Genomic DNA, 19,403 nt, shown 5'->3' with positions numbered 1-19,403 from the left:
GAAGGTTAGGTTCTCCAGGAAGGAGTCAAGTTGTGGACGATTTCCATCACATTCAGAACCATATAACTTAACAGTAATATTACTTAAAAAAATGTTTGTTCCATTTCTATCTGGTCCATTACCATTTCCCCTGCTTGACTGCAAATCTTAGTGATTAAGCGAGAAGAAGGTTTTTAATTTTTTTAGCTTGATACAGCCTTTGCTGAGTAACTCAACAACAGTATATGGACCAGTCCAGCGAGGCTCCAGTTTGGATCCAATCCTGTGGATACGTCGACTGTTTTTGATGTAGACTATGGACCCTGTAATAATCTCTTTGTTGCTTTCATGGCGACGATCATAATTCTCCTTCTGATGAGACTGTGCACTGCCGATGTTGCCGGAGACTGTGGAACAGTGGTCTTTATGAATTGTGTTTAGTGTCTGCAGAACATCAGGCCTGGCTGAGTCTGGAAGTGGTGCTTCATCACTCTCGTCGGCAGAGTTCAGGTTGATGGGCAGTTTGGCAGTGTGGCCATGCATCACTTCGAAGGGGATGCATTTTTTTGAGGCATGGACAGATGTATGATAAGCAAACAAAATGCCTGGAATGTATTGATTCCAATCATTGGCTTGGTCGCTGACGAGCTTACTCGATGCAGCCTTGAATGTCCTGTTATGTTCCCTTTGGCCATTTGACCATGGGTGGTATGCAGAGGCTATACGGTGATCTGTCTGGAAATAGCCCATAAGCAATACCCGGGTATAGTTTGGTGAACGGTTAATCTGGCTTGCTACTACAGTCTCAAGCCTGGATAAATGGGGAGGGTTGCATCAGGGAGGGCATTCAGCGTAAAATCTTTTCCAAATCAAATATGTGGATCATAAAACAGATTTCAATATCGGATTGGTCGAGGCCCGGGTTACCAATGACCGCCACCAGTACTGCTGGGCAGCGGGGTGCCGGTGGAAACTATGCTACTGTTGGGCGAAGAAGAAGGAGAGGGGGAAGGCATATCCAGAGGCAGCGAGAGAGGAGGAAGGGTGGGAGTGTGGAGGTGAATGTTGGCACTATGACTGGTAAAGGGAGAGAGCTGGCTTATTTGATGGAATGAAGAAAGGTAGGCATACTGTGTGTGCAAGAGACCAGGTGGAAGGGGAGTAAGGCCAGGAGTACCGGAGGTAGATTCAAACTCTACTGTCATGGTCGAATGGGAGGAAAAATGGGGTAGGGGTCATTCTGAAGGAAGAGTATGTCAAGAGTGTGTTGGAGGTGAAGAGAGTGTCGGACAGAGTGATGACTATGAATCTGGAAATCAAAGGTGTATAGATGAATGTTATCAGCACATATGCCCCGCAAGTTGGGTGTGAGATGGAAGAGAAAGAAGAATTCTGGAGTGAGTTGGATAAAGTGCTGGAGAGTGTACCCAAGGGGGAGAGAATGGTGATTGGAGCGGACTTCAATGGACATGTTGGTGAAGGGAACAGAGGCGATGAGGAGGTGATGGGTAGTTATGGTGTCAAGGAGAGAAATGTGGAAGAACACATAGTGGTGGATTTTGTGAAAAGGATGGAAATGGCTGTGGTGAATACGTATTTCAAGAAGAGTGAGGAACACAGGGTGATGTATAAGAGTGGGGGAAAGTGCACACAGGTGGACTACATCTTATGTAGAAGGCGCAATCTGAAAGGGACTGGAGACTGCAGAGTGGTGACAGGGGAGAACGTAGCTTGGCAGCATCGGATGGTGGTCTGTCGAATGACTTTGGAAACCGAGAAGAGGAAGAGAGTGAAGGCAGAGCCAAGGATCAAATGGTGCAAGCTGAAGAAGGAAGACTGTTGTGTGGAGTTCAGGGAGGAGTTAAAACAGACTCTGGGTGGTAGTGAAGAGTTGCCGGATGGCTGGGCAATCACTGCAGAAATAGTGAAGGAGACAGCTAGGAAGGTACTTGGTGTGTCATCAGGACAGAGGACGGAAGACAAAGAGACTTGATGGTGGAATGAGGAAGTACAGCAAATTATACAGAGGAAGAGGTTGGACAAGGAGGGGGATATTTGGAGAGATGATGAAAGTACATAGGAGTACAAGGAGATGCAGCATAAAGCGAAGGGAGATGTGGCAAAGGCAAAGGAAAAGGCACATGGTGAGTTATATAATAGATAGACACTAAGGAAGGAGAAAAGGACTTGAACCGATGGCTAGACAGAGGTACTGAGCTGGGAAGGATGTGCAGCAGGTAAGGGCGATCAAGGCTAGAGATGGAAATGTGCTGACAAGTGAGGAGAGTGTGTTGAGAAGGTGGAAGGAGTACTTTGAGGAGCTGATGAATGAAGAAAATGAGAGAGAGAAAGTTGGATGATGTGGGGATAGTGAATCAGGAAGTGCAGTGGATTAGCAAGGAGGAAGTGAGGGCAGCTATGAAGAGGATGAAGAGTGGAAAGGCAGTTGGTCCTGATGACATACCTGTGGAGGCATGGAGATGTTTAGGAGAGATGGCAGTGGGGTTTTTCACTAGATTGTTTAACACAATCTTGGAAAGGGAGAGGATGCCTGATGAGTAGAGAAGAAGCGTACTGCTACCGATTTTCAAGAATAAGGGCGATGTGCAGAACTGTAGCAACTACAGAGGTTTAAAGTTGATCAGCCACAGCATGAAGATATGGGAAAGAGTAATAGAAGCTAGGTTAAGAGGAGAGTTGACAATTATCGAGGAGCAGTATGGTTTCATGCCAAAAAAGAGCAGTACAGATGTGATGTTTGCTTTGAGAATGTTGATTGAAAAGCATAGAGAAGGCCAGAAGGAGTTACATTGTGTCTTTGTGGATTTAGAGAAAGCATACGACAGGGTGCCGAGAGAGGAGGTGGGGTATTGTATGAGGAAGTTGGGAGTTACAGAGAAGTATGTAGGAGTTGTGCAGGACATGTATGAGGCTAGTGTGAAAGTGGTGACGTGTGCGGTTGGAATGACAGATGGGTTCAAGGTGGAGGTGGGTTTACATCAAGGATCGGTTCTGAGCCCTTTCTTGTTTGCAATGGTGATGGACAGGTTGACGGACGAGATCAAGCAGGAGTTTGCGTGGACTATGATCTTTGCAGATGACATTGTGATCTGTAGCGAGAATACGGTGCAGGTTGAGGAGAGCCTGGAGAGGTGGAGGTATGTACTGGAGAGAAGAGGAATGAAAGTCAGTAGGAGCAAGACAGAATACATATGCGTGAATGAGAGGGAGGACAGTGGAATGGTAAGGATGCAAGGAGTACAGGTGACGAAGGCATATGAGGTTAAATACTTGGGTGGAGTGGAGTGGGTGGAGAAGAGTGTCAGGAGTGATTTGTGACCGAAGGGTACCCGCAAGAGTTAATGGGAAGGTTTACAAGATGGTTGTGGGACCAGCTATGTTATATGGTTTGGAGACAGTGGCACTGACGAAAAGATAGGAGGCAGAGCTGGAGGTGGCAGAGTTGAAAATGCTAAGATTTTCACTGGGAGCGATGAAGAAGGACAGGATTATGAACAAGTATATTAGAGGGACAGCTCAAGTTGGACGGTTTGGAGACAAAGCAAGAGAGGAAAGATTGAGATGGCTTGGACATGTGTGGAGGAGAGATGCTGGGTATATTGGGAGAAGGATGCTGAATATGGAGGTGCCAGGGAAGAGGAAAAGAAGAAGGCCAAAGAGGAGGTTTACGGATGTGGTGAGAGAGGACTTGCAGGTGGCTGGTGTGACAGAGGAGGATGCAGAGGACAGGAAGACATGGAAACAGATGATCCGCTGTGGCGACCACTAACGGGAGCAGCCAAAAGTAGTAGTAGTAGGAACAGATGTGTGACTATCTTTTATAATCCAAAAATTATGGATGACTGTCCAGGGGGTTGAATACTTTTACTTTACAAAGCACTGTATATCTGAAGAGTGTTGTGTTGTTAGTCTATGTTAAGTACACTGAGACAGCCACGAAAAAAGAGACAAATTCCATGTGTGTGTAAACTTAGTATATGGCCAATAAACTTGATTCTGATTCTGGAAGCTTAAAAACCAACATTCAAGGACAAACCGGCTCGGCTCAACACCTTTGTTTGAGTAGAAAAACCCAGAGACCGCCGAACTGGCCAAGAATTAACCACTGGTGAAATCAGTGGTGAATAAAGTCCATTCAATGTAAACAGGTAAAAGTGTGCTTTATTCATTTATTGAAAATTAAAGGTGTTCTCCCAAAAATTCAGAACCAACTTTGAAGTTGCTGGAATAGGTCCGACAACTGAATGAAATCACAGGCTACATAGGCCTGCACATTAAAACAGACATCTATACAGGGTTCTTGTAGTGATAAATCATTCAACAAATCAATAGAAAAAAATATGTATCACACCTTAGATCTGTCTGGAATGGGGTCCTCCTACACTCATTCTCTATCTCGTACATATGAAAGACTCCGTATATAGTACTCATCTACAGGGAGCAGTAAATGGAGATTTCAGACATTACTGAATCATCATGTGGCATCTTCTTCTCATCCTGTTGCACCATATTTGGCATTCCAAAGAAGCACAGAGTGGAGAAGATGGGAAGTATTGCACTGTGGTATTTTTAGCATAGTGTACATGCATTGGAAACTATATCTTGTTGCATTGTGGGAATCTTTGAGCGCACTAAAGATTGAATACATTGTAAAATTAGAATTCTCACCACTCGATCAAAATGGAGGAAGGTGAATATGTACTGGAAAGCAAATTCCGAATGATTCCGCACACAGTGTAGTGTTAACATGGAAAATTCTACAAATGTATTACCATGTAATATTTTGACCAAAGTGCCAAGCAAGACACTCCACTGTGTGTGTGTGTGTGTGTGTGTGTGTGTGTGTGCGTGCGTGCGTGCGTGCGTGCGTGCGTGTGTGTGTGTGTGTGTCTGTGATGTTTCAGGCTGATTAAACAGGACCAGCAGGGCCATGACTTTGAGTGACCTTCCAGTAATTCTGATTGATATAGGAAACAAAGTATTAAGATAAGGTCCAAAGCTTACTAGTCTCCATAGTGTCGCTTACACACATGCATTTCCATATGTGTGCACGTGTGTGTCTCTGCCATATATCATTCATTACTTGTCTATATTTATGTCAGTTTATCTGTCGCTCTATATATGTCCATATCTATATATACATAGACATATAGAATGAGAGTGCTTGTGCATGTGTGTGTGCGCAGTGGATGACCTCATTGCCAACATACTATATCAGAGCGGTAGCCAGCGGCATCTTCCCTGGTCGATGACTGATTGGCGCCATTTGCACGGCGGTAAACACACACAGCCTACTTTAAACTACAACGTCTCTCACTCCCTGGCAGAGAGCATCACTCTATCCTCCCACCCGTCTGCCATTCACCCTGAGTCATCACAGTCCAACCCCTCCACCTGTCAATCAATAATTCACTGTCAAGATCTGAGACAAAATGACACCGACACATGAGATGCTGAGAGAAGGTGAGACAGAGAGAGGGGGAGAGAGAGAAAGAGAGAGAGAGAGAAAGAGAGAGAGAGAGAGAGAGAGAGTGAGTGAGTCTGTCACAGCCACCAAGCCACACTCAAATTAAAGCACCCCCACAGATATGAGTCCTGCTGGGACAGCTCAGAGGGATTCTGGGTAAAATAAACTATTTGTCCTCTAAACAGCAGACACCTCTCCATCCAACAGAGAGGACAACCATAGAGCCAGAAATAAACATTCCTCCATATTTTCCATTTCATTATAAATGAACATTATTCTATAACTAACATGACAATATGACTGTCAACTGACTTGAGACTCAAATTGATAGTCTGACTTTTAAAGGCCTCTATCTGTATTAAAATCTATGGGCTACTATTTGTATGAGACTTTAGATACGAGCCTCCATCTCATGGTAGCTGTTATGCTGGATGACATTGCATCTCTGATGACATTTCATGTTACTGATGGTTCAACCACTCGGGAAAACAGGAAACACTCTGAGCAAACAAAGATATTACTTCCTGTTTCCTGCACCAGGAGGAGCAGATGACCTCCAATGCGATGCCATTCATGTGCATCTTTCAGAACACATCTGGATCCATCTTTTTGTCAATGGAGAAATGAATGAGAGTATTGGATCCTGTTTGCCAGTCACTATGTTCCTAAACCAGACTGAATATGATCAAGTCGAGATGTTACATGGTGCAGATATCACATGTTTAGTTGACTTAAAAAACAACATGCCAACAGAAATTATGTGAATGTTGCATCATTCTCTGACTTGACCAAGTCGGTAAACTGGTTTGCATTTAAGCTGAATTTTTCCTCTCCATAGAAAAAATGTGGTAACACTTTATAATAACTACACAAATGAAGCATTAGTTAAGTATTAGTAACTACTGTATTCATCATTTGTAAAGCAAGACAGGTACCAATGGTTAGTGATGTGTTAATAGATGTTTTATAAATACTTATTGATACTGCAATTCACGATTAATTCCGGTAGTTACTATTTGTTAGTTAAGTATTTTGTATGACCTCATCTAAAGTGAGGACTATCTATGCCTTACAAAGCATTTACAAATGAGATTGAAAGGCCAGCAATACCTTGTGACTCACAAAAGTCTAAAGGATCTTATGATCCTTTAGAAAGTGTTTGTACATGATTAACAAACTATCTGTTAATCATGTACATGTACCGGGAACTCGGCGAGAAGCCGGAGAAAATCGTCTGTGGCAGAGAGCACACTAGACAGTCTGATGGAGTCCGCTCCGCTGAGAGTACACACATATGAGCAGAAGGTGACAGCGTTAATCAAGCGGCGGTTTTTGATATCCACCAGCAGCCCATAGGCACATAGGAAATCTGCGCTGAGGAGGGGGATGGCCACTTTTGCCATGACAAAGTCCCAACTGAACCGCTGTCCTCCAAAACACAGCTCACATATCTAGTGTCATGAGTGTGGATTGGGCTGCCGTTAACGGCGTCCATGGGGGGGCGGGGGATATCTGCAGGACAGGATGTCTACCCTCGATGCGGGCAGGACACTCCTCTGCATGCCCGTGTTGCACAGGAAACGCCATGCAGAAACGGTACCTTGGATGAAGGGCAGCCTGCCAGTTCGGCCAACGCACATGGCCACTACTGAGCGCCGGCCCCAGTGTTTCCCGCCACGCTGAAACTGCATGGAGATCAGCACCGCTTGGCCTTGGGTCCAAACTTTGCGTGGTAAAAACACAGGCCATGTTCCTGCCACCGTTGAGGAGTTGCTGTTGCGGCGGTGACTGTTGTATCTCCGGGCAGTGGTGGAAATATTTGGGCAGGAGAAAACGCGGCCGCGCAGTGCTGTTGACCAGCAAGGAAAATTTTATCAGCCTCCTCGGCCAGAGCACAATAGGCAGTGATGGTGGTGTTTGATAAAGCAGCCCGTACCTGAGAAGGCAGCTGTCGCAGAAACAGTTCGACAAGGATCTTATGATCCTTTAGACTGTTGTGAGTCACAAGGTACTGCTGGCCTTTCAATCTCATGTGTAAATGCTTTGTAAGGCATAGATAGTCCTCACTTTAGATGAGGTCATACAAAATACTTAACTAACAACTAGTAACTACTGGAATTAATCATGAATTGCAGTATTAATAAGTATTTATAAAACATCTATTAACACACTAACCATTGGTACCTGTCTTGCTTTACAAATGCTTTACAAATGATGAATTCAGTAGTTACTAATACTTAACTAATTTTTCATTTGTGCAGTTATTATAAAGTGTTACCAAAAATGTTTTCACCCTTCTTTAAAATGTAGTCATTGCGTACCAACACGAGGATCGCCAGTTTGAATCCCCATGTTACCTCCAGCTTGGTCGGTCATACCTACAGACAAAATTAGCCGTGTCTGCGGCTGGGAAGCCGGATGTGGGTGTGTCCTGGTCGCTGCACTAGCGCCTCCTCTGGTTGGTTGGGGCGCCTGTTCAGGGGGGAGGGGGAACTGGGGGGAATAGCATGATCCTCCCATGCGTTACATCCCCCTGGTGAAACTCCTCACTGTCAGGTGAAAAGAAGTGGCTGGCAACTCCACATGTATTGGAGGAGGCATGTGGTAGTCTGCAGCCCTCCCCAGATTGGCAGAGGGGTGGAGCAGCAACCGGGATGGCTTGGAAGAGTGGGGTAACTGGCCGGATACAATTGGGGAGAAAAAAGGGGGAAAATCTAATTAAAAAAAAAACAGCCATGACAGCACACAGCGCAGGAAGGAACCAAACTGAGTTCACAATCTTACCATTAGCCTGTAGAGCTTTGAAATGCTGCTGTTTACATGGTGAAGGTCTATATCCATACTGTATTGATGGACTGATCAAGATGTCTTTTCTGTTGCATGTACTGAAATTAAAAATAAAGGGTGATCGGACTTTTGTTGTAGAATCAACGCTGTGGAATCCTCTTCCTCTGAATATTAGTTAAATTAGATCAGTTAAATTAAAACCAACAAGCTAACAAACATATATTCCCTCTTCAGCTTTCAACTTTATAACTTTGTGCCAATAGTTTTTTCAGGGTAGATTTCTTTGCATGTGTGTGTCTGTGTGTGTTTGGTGACTGAAGTACTTTGGAGCAAACTTGTTTTGGTTTCACTTCATTCTATAAATAAAGCTGACTTGACAATGCCTGAAACGTTTTACTTTTTTATTGAAACTTCAAAGCCCACCAGACACCATCTTAACATTATGTATAAATGTATAATTGTGGCCTGATCAAAAGCGACGTAGTTAAATAACTGATGTCTTCTTACAGCAATGTGCAGTTCAATGTGGATGAATTTGAAAATCTATATTTCAGCATCACAATGTCAAACACATTTTATAAATCCCAGTCCCTCTGAATTTCCCATGATCCCACTACTATCTGAGCACAAGAACCCGCAGTATCACACACACACACACACACACACACACACACACACACACACACACACACACACACACACACACACACACACGCACAAACACACACACACACACACACACACACACACACACACACACACACACACACACTCTCTCTCTCTGCTGGGACAATCAGTCCATACAGGACGGCTGCATGCAGGCAGCAGCATGACGCTCTGGTTGACTGATTTAATGAGATATGAGGGAGCCTGATGGGGGCAGGAGAATGGAGGTGCAGGTGATGCATTAAAGATGAAAGCTGAGGAGAAACAGGGAGTCAGGAGAGACGAGCGTGCAAGGACATTCACCGGCACGTAGCCACACATTTACTACAACACTGCTCCTATCATGGACTGCTTTCATCTGCCGTGTTCCTCATGCCGCTGTACAAACACTGGCTTCTATTGTCCGTCATGTCTGAATCACTTCCATTTTCAGACGTCAATTCAAAAGCATAAAGTCAAGGACAAGCCGTGAGAAAATAAGGCCCTGTTTTTAAAAGCAGTTAAAAGGTTTTAGTGGCTGTTGGTCGACCGTGGTGGTCTGTAGACTTTAGTCTAAACTTAACTAAACTCAACACGTATTTATAAGCTCTAGTCTTTTGTTTTTGGGGGGGGGGATTCCCCCTCCTCCTTTTCTCCCTAATTGTGTCCTGCCAATAACCCCACTCTTCTAAGCCGTCCCAGTCACTGCTCCACCCACTCTGCCGATCTGGGGAGGGCTGCAGACTACCACACGCCTACTCCAATACATGTGGAGTCACCAGCCGCTTCTTTTCACCTGACAGTGAGGAGTTTCACCAGGGGAACGTAGCAAGTGGGAGGATCACGCTATTCCCCTCAGTTCTCCCTCCCTCCCAAACAGGCGCCCCATCCGACCAGAGGAGACGCTGGTGCACCTACCAGGACACATACACACATCTGGCTTCCCACCTGCAAACACAGCCAATTGTGTCTGTAGGGAGGCCCAACCAAGCCGGAGGTAACACGGGGATTCAAACCTGTGATCCCCATGTTGGTAGGCACTGGAATAGACTGCTACGCTACCCAGATGCCTGAGATCTAAACAGTCTTAACTTTGATTCGTAAACATGAATGTCTTGTTAAAGCCTCCTACTTCCATTTGTTGGGAAACAGCTAGCTCCTTTCTTCTCCTCGTTATCTGATACTTTTTGCTAATAATGAATGAAAAATATAATAAAGATGTTAACATGTGAAAAGTTTAAAAGCTTCGACATTGGGTACAAGTGCTGTGTGAACATACCTATGTATGTATGTATAAAAATAAAGACTTGAAGTGTGAAAAAGCCACCTGTTTTAACCCGTTTCAACAGACGACAGACACTGGTAGGACACAGCAGAGATTCTGAACTACACAGACCAGAACAGCACCCATTAAAATGGGTTTCAGTCAAGACACACGACTTAAAGAGGTTCAACCAAATGATGATTTGCATTTGAATCCACACACACACACACACATACACACACACCCTCACCTGCGGAACTTGTCTCTCATCTTGTCCAGATCGTCCCGTGTGCGGCTGAGCTCCGTCTGCATATAGTGACGGCTGCCGTCAAACTCCGCCTCCATGGCCTCCATCTTGTGGGTGGTATGAGAGAGACGCCGCCGCAGGTCTTCATTCTGCTGCTGGAGGATTCTGGGTAACAGTGTGTGTGTGTGTGTGTGTGTGTGTGTGTGTGTGTGTGTGTGTGTGTGTGTGTGTGTGTGTGTGTGTGTGCGTGCGTGTGTGTGTGTATGTGTGTATAGAGAGACAGGTTGGAGTTGGCAGACAGAGAGACAGTTGAGAAAGATGACAAGTGTTGGAGATAGAGAAAGAGAAAGACAGACAGATAAATTCAACTACCTAAACAGAAAGACTACCAAACCCACAGTAACAGCATTAGACACTGTCCCAGAACCACCTATCACCTCTGTGGGTGTGTGTGTGTGTGTGATGAACAGCTGCTGAGCACTGGCACAAATCTGCTGACTGTCACAACTTCTCTAATAAAAACACAACACACACATACATACTTGCGCTCACATTCTCAGTCACAAACAACACACCATAACTTCTTTAACCTTTATTCCTCTGGGGATGGTTCAAGGTCTTTTCTGCTTCATATCAATACAGTTTACACATTTCCATCTGGTAGCTGACCAGTACAACTACAGTCGTCTACTGTTCGTTACTGGAAGGTGGCACTGGCAGAAGACAGTGGTTGTTATCGGTCAGTCTCTTCCACTGTCATCAGTTCCTTCTTCCTGGTTGTTTATTATTATGTGCGTTTTGTGATTTTGATTGATCTTTGAATATCCTGTCAGTTTATTGAATGAGCAGCTTATCAACATGGCATTAAGCTCTCCACATGACTCATCTCCATGTTTTCTACATTAATGAACACAGCCTGAGGTCAAGTTACAGCCAGATGTCAATGGCATCCGCCATAACTGCCCCCCAAACAAACTAAATCAAAATATGCCTGCAGAAGTCAGCATGTCATGTTCTGTGTTCATGCAAATCCACTTCATTCATTTTAACAGTTTTTTTAATTTTTATTTTAAAATTTAAAAACATATTCTTTTTTGGGGGGGGGGGGGGTTACCCTCTTTTCTCCCCAATTGTACCTGTTCAATTACCCCACTCTTCTGAGCCGTCCTGGTCACTGCTCCACCTCCTCTGCCAATCTGGGGAGGGCTTCAGACTACCACATGCCTCCTCTGATACATGTGGAGTCGCCAGGCGCTTCTTTTCACCTGACAGTGAGGAGTTTCACCAGGGGGACATAACGCATGGGAGGATCATGCTATTCCCCCAGTTCCCCCTCCCCCCCAAACAGGTGCCCCGACCGACCAGAGGAGGCACTAGTGCAGCGACCAGGACACATACCCACATTCGGCTTCCCATCCACAGACACAGCCAATTGTTTCTGTAGGGACGCCTGACCAAGCCAGAGGCAACACGGTGATTTGAACCGGCGATCCCCGTGTTGGTAGGCAGCGGAATAGATCGCTACGCTACCAGGATGCCCCTAAAAACATATTCTTCATTATTTCATTCATGCTTTTCTAAAATAAAAATTATTGCCCCTGCTGGACATATCCTATCATTTTGGAAGGACCCTAAGAATGGTTTTTATTAGTTTAATATGAAAACAGAGCTTGAAAGTGTAAAAACTGTTCATTTGAGTTTCCTCCCTGTCAGAAGAAAAAACTTTCAGTCGAATAAGGAGAGAAAACATACCTGATCCTGTCCGAATCTGACAAGGTCTCCTGAAATAGAACAGAGAAGACCAGATCAGAGACAATGTCCAGTTACCAGGAATTATCTTCTACTGCCACACACACCAAGGATCACACATTACATCACACATACACCATGAAATAACCTCGCAGACACTGCTGATGCTGATCACTACACACTGGCGTTAGCTACATGTCCCTTATGCACAGGAGGGAAGATGTTCAGACAGTTTATCTTTGTTGTAGTAGTGTTTCACAATCAAACATCTTTATTTATCACAGTTAAGCAGGGAACACAATAGATGATTTAAAGGTTGATTTAATCATGGTGACTAATTGTCATAATGGTAGAGAATCTGCACTGCTCTGTGTAAAATACCATATTGGCGCGAATATGAGGTGTTTAGATCTAAAAAAAAGCATTTGATACGGTTGAACATGACTTATTATTAATAAAACAACAAAAATATGGAATAAGAGGAGTAGCTCTTTCATGGCTATCCAGTTACCCAAATAATAGGTACCAGTACATGGAAATTTAATAATTTTAAATCACAATTAATGAAGGTTAAGTGTGGGGTTCCTCAAGGCTCAGTGTTGGGCTATTGTTGTTTATTTTGTAAAAACACTAAAAATAAATTTATTTGCAGATGACACAAACTTACTTTGCAGATGGGACAACATTTGGATACAGTAGGAAATGATTTTAAGAAACCAAAGAGTTGGTTTGATTCAATTAAACTAACACTAAATTTAAGCAAAATAAAATTTATAATATTTGGGAATCGGTCAACAAATTCAAACAAGAAGCTCATGATAAATGATGTAGAAATCGAAAGAGTGTCAGAAATCAAATTTCTTGGAGTAATAATAGATAATACATTATGTTGGAAGCCACATATAAAGTATATTAAAGCAAAAATATCAAAGTATTGCAATACTATATAAAGTCAAAGATCTCCTGCATCAACCAGCACTATATACCTTGTACTGTTCCTTCATACTACCATACATCACCTACTGTGTGGAAGTGTGGGGGAACACGTACAAAACAAACACAGATCTAATCTCCATCCTTCAAAAAAGAGCCATAAGAACTATAAAAAAAAAACACTTGCAGACAGCCTACAAACCCACTCTTTATCAAACTGAAAGCACTAAAATTTAAGGATTTGGTTGACTTCAAAACAATTCAAATCATATACAGAGTAAAAAATCAGCAGTTACCAAAGTGTCCAAAAGTTGTTCCAAATGAGGGAAAGTAAACACGATCTCAGAGGAATATGTACATTCAAAAAACAACTAGTGAGGACAAATGCAAAACTTCATTGTATATCCACCAAAGGAGTTAATCTATGGAACAACTGCAGAAAAGAATTTAAGCTGTGTACATCAATAAGTAAGTTTAAACCACTCTTTAAAAATAACATATCGAACAGAAGTCACGTGACGTGGTTGTCGAGAATGGCTGCGCGAGGAAGAGCTGTGTCCTGCCCTGCAAATAATTGACCTTTCGCAAAGTAACGCCCCAGAACAGTGCTTGTCCAATCCTACCTTAGCAACGGTCCGTCAAGCTCTCAAACACACAACGAAATGCTGAAACGGTGTGCCTATGGGATCTGCAAATCGGATACTAGATATCTGAAAAGTCTGGAGGGGGTGTAATTTTCTTTCCCTTCCCGAAACGCAGAACGCAAGAAGCGCAATGTCGGCAATAGATTTCGCAGTATAGCAGACCCCATGGCCAGCTTAATCCATCCAAAATCAACAAAAATACCTGTCTGCTCCAAGCTAAGCTTGCTACTAGCTATTATTGATAGCTTATACAGCTAACGTATTATTACTGTTACTTTTACCCACACAATGTGCTGATTTCTTCCTTCATGTTTTCGTGTTTTCCGGCTACTTCCTGGATAGTTCTGAAATGCTTGACGGGCATAGCAACAGTAACTAAGGGGGGCGGGACTTTGCGAAAGGTCAATTACCTTTGAAAACTGACAAAGAGCCAATTTTCTTTGACTTATTGGGCAAAAAGTTGGCAATATAGTGCAACGACGCCAAACGCTACGAGAAATTCCACGAATCCCTCAAGAACTGGCCCCGGCGGGGTGAAGGCTAACGAAGTGGCTAACGCTGTCCAAGCTAACCAGAGGGCATCACCGCCTCGCAACACACCAAACACCGATGCACCCGTTGCTAGCGCCATCTCCGGTGAAGTGGCCAAAGAGTTTGCTAAACTCACTGCATTAATCTTGGAAAAGTCTGATGCCCACGACAAGAAGCTAGAGGCTATATGGGTGACAACAAGAGCTACAGATAGCAAAATGGCTGAAATTACCAACCGCATTTCTCAAGTCGAGAGCTGACTATGCTTCCTGGAGGATGCTAACGAAAGGCAGCAAGCTAACCCCCCAGCCACAGCCACAGAAGTGGAGGCCCTCTGACAAAAGCTGGACGACATTGAGAACCGGGAGCGAAGGAATAATTTACGTTTCATCGGATTTCCAGAGGGCAGCGAGGGAGGCGATGCCCTGTCATTCCTAGGCAAAATTTAGCCTGAGATTTTGAGCATCGACTTCCCAAGTGGACTGGAAATTGACAGAGCACACAGGATTGGGGCATTACGCAAAAGTCCATTTCCTAATCAACCCTTGCCAGCGAGACCCATCATTGCCAGGTTCCTGAGATTCCAGGATCGGAACCGCATCGCAGAGGCTGCATGCAAATTGGGTAATGTTATCTGGAAGGAGCACCGCATCATGGTCTTTGCCGACTACTCCAAGTTGGTTGATGAGAAGCGCATAGAGTTCAACGAGTGCAAGAAGATGCTCCATGAAAAACACATGAGATTCTCTCTCGACTATCCAGCAATACTAACCGTGGGATCAGCGCAGGGTCCTCACCGATTTGATGACCATAAAAAGGCCCTGGCCTATATTTGCTCCCTTGGATAACCTGGGGTTCCTTTGCTTTGGGTGAACAGCGTTTTGCGCCTCACCACTCCAGAAATGTGGATGCTTTTTAAATTACCTGTTTTTCATGGACGTTGATCATAGGCGGAGTTTGACATTCGAGCCGGGGGGGGGGGGGCAAAAAAAACAAAAACTCATTGTAACAGCTGAGACCTGGCCTAACACCCTGGGAACACAGCACGAGCAGATATGGACAAAACAAACATGTTAAATAAACATATATGTTTATTTTTTAAGCAGATTTGAAATTACATCATAACAATTTAACAATTCGCCTTTATGAAATCCAATCACGGCACGGCTGTCTTGGAACGCAATAGACACAGGTGGCGGAATGCCCAGACACTTAAAAATCAAACTAAATGCAACAGCCCCAACGTAAATAAAGTCATAAATCAAAGGGGCATCTCCAGGAATTAAGGAAGTGTTCGACTTACAGTCTGTTGAGATGCCTCTCCAAACGCAGAAACGAAGCGCAATTACCATGAAACGTTAAGATAAAAGATCCGTATTTTGCCGTAATCCAATGACATGAAAAAAAGTAATCCAGCGATCAGTAGATCCACAAAAAGGGTCATGGTGTATCCAGCAAGGCCTACGCGCGTCACATTCACAAGCCAGCTCCAAACAGGTGAACAAGGCCTATCCACTTTTTTTAAACAAAGAACAAAGTGCAATAAAAACAGCAAATGGCATTTAGGCCTTTTTTGCAACGTAAGCACGGCAAGATGTCCAGACTAGTGTAACAGTAATTTTCGCTTTTTGCGTCCTGCATATGCGTCGACAGTGGTCTCAGGTGAGAGCTTGGCTGTAATGTCGCTTTCGATGTGAAGGATCACAAGAGAAGAAAACCTGGCTGCTCCCATTGTCACCCGCAGCCAGTTCCGTGTCCTCCTCGTCGCAGAGAAGCTTCTCTCAGAGGTAGATGACCCAATCGGCAGAGTGAGAGCTAACTGTAAAACTTTATAGAGAAGCTTTTTTAAGATGCTCAATTGAAATCGGTGGGTCAGCAGAGGCTTTGACAAGCTTCATCTCGGCTGCAACAAGAAGGGGGTTAACTTTTAGTGCCGGGGTGTATTTTTGTAATAGTGGATCAATTCCATTTTCGTTGCATGCCAAAACTGTGGCACATGCGCGTGCAAGCTCCATGGACTCTCCAGAGAACCTCCTTTCCAGTTCATGGATGAGCGTGTCCAGTACGGGAAAACAAAGTCTCTGCTGATAACCATGACTATTTGCTGTTTCTTCGTGGGTTGTTTCCCCTTTGCCCTAGAGTACTGGTAATCAAGAAACTATCAAGGGAGGTGGGCGGATTTGAAAGACGTTTTTTTTTGGGTGCGGGCGGGCTTGCGGGAACGTGAATCTGGCGGTCAGTGTGTTCTTCGGGCATGGCAATGTGGTGTCCAGGCAGAACTGTTTGACTGACTTCCACACATCGCTCCAGGAGTCTGCCTGTCTAGTTCGGCTAGTGCATCTGTGGGGTGACCGTCAGGACTGCTAGCAGTTGCTGCTAATCCAGAGCTGTTTGAAGTATCCTCCAAGTTCACAACAGTATCGTTTTGCCTATCGTCATCATCGGTTATTGATGTTTGTGTTGTATCCTTGTTAGATCCCGATGGCTGACCATTTGTGTCGTCTGGAGCGCGACGTTTTAAAAATCTCCTTATGTCCATATTTTCGTGCCGACTAGATAACTACAACGTTATTACCCATGTATGCTAGTTGAGAATCGCTGGTTCGTTTTACATTAGCGTACGTGTCACTCGTCACATGACCCAGAGCCCTGAACATTTTTTTTTTTTACTAAAGCAGTATATGAACTCAGATGTATTACCTAGTACCATTTAGTTGTTTTGTGTTATTTAAAATATTGATAAAATATCTGGTCATGCCAAACGTAATTATTCCACTCATTTTTGAAACAATGCGATTACCCATTTCAGCCCCCCCCCCCCCCCGCAAACTCAGCGCACGACGTTGATTTTGCTTTTCAGTAAAGAGAAACCACGGTGAGGTCAGTAAAACCTTTATTGAACGACGTAATAAGGCTACTGATTCCCATTATGTAATGTTAGATTTTGGAGGTGAACTAAGTTTTATCTATACAAATCTATCTTTATCTATACAAAGTATGTAAGTATACAAAGTATGTTGGTTCCTACTAAGGGCGTCTTGGGTTAACAGTTTATTTTATTCATTTATTATTTTTTTTAGTATAGACTTGTTTGGTCTAATATGTAAATAATTGCCAAAGTTCAAAATGTCATGCTCTTTGTTACTAATGGTATGGTCACGCTCGTGTCAGACAGAGAGGCGGATGTATTATCTGCGCTCCCAGATGTCGGACACGAGCGCAGAGGCGGGGTGGGCAGGGCACTTTACTGCAGCTTCAAGTTAGAGTCACGGACCAAACTGACTGTAGTTCAGGCGTCTGGCTTTGCAGACGCATTTTCGCAGCTTTTATTATATGTATGTTTAGAGTTTATTTGTTTTTTGTCTCTTACTTTTTTGTGATGTCATGCATAAATAGGTCATCATAGAAGTTACAGCAAAACTTGTATAACACTTACTTTACATTATCTCAATCAGTAGTAAAAATGGTTTGAAGTTTATGAGCTGGAACGTCAGGCCTCCGTAACAGAATTAAGAAGAAGAACGTATCAACTTTGATTAAATCAAAGAAATGTGACATAGTGTTTATGCAGGAGACCCATTTACTAGCACAAGAATCCAAGAAGCTTTGTACTGACTGGGTGGGCTTTGTGGGTGCTGCTTGTGGCAGTAGCAAGAGCAGAGGGGTAGCAACATTAATTAATAAGCAAGTACAATTCAAATGCATAATAAAGAGTGCAGATGAGGTGGGGAGAATTCTGTTGATGCTTTGTGAGATCCAGGGTAATAATATCATACTAGCAAATGTGTATACTCCAAATATAGACGATCCTGCATTTTTTGGACTACTTGAGAAGAAACTAAACGATATGGGAGACTATCCAATTATCATGGGTGGGGATTTTAATAAAGTAATGGACCCGGTACTAGATCGTAGCTCTCCATCAGCCCGCACCTTCAGAGCGCATGCGGTGCTCAAAGATATGTCCAAGGCATCTGGGTTGATAGATGTTTGGCGGCTACAAAACCCATCATCAAGGGATTAAATATTTTTCTCTTCGCCCCATAGCTCATTCTCTAAGATAGATTTCTTTTTGGTATCTCAGTCGCTAATACCCGCTACAGTATCAAGGAACATTTGTAATATAATTCTTTCAGACCATAGTCCAATATTTCTTCATGTTCTGTTCTTTAATATGCCAGTTAAATCAACTAGATGGAGATTAAACTCAAGCCTTTAATTAGATGAGACCTTTAAGGAATCACTTAGATCACAAATTAATCTTTACATAGAAACCAATTTACCAACAGCTCCATCGGCAGGAGTAGCCTGGGAGGCTCTGAAAGCCTTTTTGAGAGATCACATAATTCAACTCTTCAGATAAGAAGAAGCTAAATTATGCAGAACTTAAGGAGCTTGAAAAACAGATCAGAACTGCAGTCAAACTTTAAAAAAAAACACGTCCCCAGAAAATCTTACCAGATTGACTAGACTGAGGTATGGGTTTAATTCAATTATGACTCAGAGGGCAGAATTCTCTCTCTTTCGGGCCAGGCAGAAATATTTTGAGGAGGGTGATAAGGCTGGTAGACTACTCGCCAGATACATTAAACAGAAAGAAGCAATGAGCACTATTCCAGCCATTAGGAGGGAAGATGGGCATCTTTTGTCTGATTCCAATGAGATAAATGTGGCTTTTAGAGATTTTTATGTAAACTTTACACCTCTGAGTCAGAGGTGGACAAAAATGACATTACTTCATTTCTGTCAACCCTCAATCTTCCATTGTTGTCAGAGGACCAGCTTGAACATCTTGATTCACCCATTACTGTTGAAGAGATAACTGACGTTATCAAGCACCTACCCTCAAGTAAAGCACCAGGTTTAGACAGCTACACGGCTGAGTTCTATAAGGCTTATGCTGAGGAACTAGCACCATTACTCCTAGACACCTATAACGAAGCTCTAGAGAAGGGAAAACTTCCTCCCTCTCTATCAGAGGCCATTATTACCCTTATTCCGAAAGAAGGGAAGGACACTTTAGATTGTAAAAATTTCAGACCCCATTAGTTTGTCCTCCTGTGACAGTAACATACTATCTAAAATTTTAGCTAATCGGCTGGACAGGGTTATAACCTCTTTGATCCATCCTGACCA

At 43.5% G+C, this 19,403-nt stretch overlaps 1 protein-coding gene across 1 annotated transcript in view; it reads right to left on the bottom strand.

The window, feature by feature from the left end:
* tjap1 (tight junction associated protein 1 (peripheral)) overlaps positions 1-19,403 on the bottom strand; it is a 182,982-nt gene that overhangs the window by 43,520 nt on the left and 120,059 nt on the right. The window contains 2 exon segments of the mRNA XM_056291823.1: positions 10,414-10,575; positions 12,163-12,191. Of these exon segments, the coding sequence (XP_056147798.1) occupies positions 10,414-10,575; positions 12,163-12,191 (191 nt within the window).

The sequence above is a fragment of the Lampris incognitus genome, chromosome 13 (genome assembly GCF_029633865.1).
Source record: "Lampris incognitus isolate fLamInc1 chromosome 13, fLamInc1.hap2, whole genome shotgun sequence".
Classification (NCBI taxonomy): Eukaryota; Metazoa; Chordata; class Actinopteri; order Lampriformes; family Lampridae; genus Lampris; species Lampris incognitus.
The sequence above is the reverse complement of the archived record's forward strand: the minus strand, read 5'-3'. Positions and strand labels throughout refer to the sequence as shown.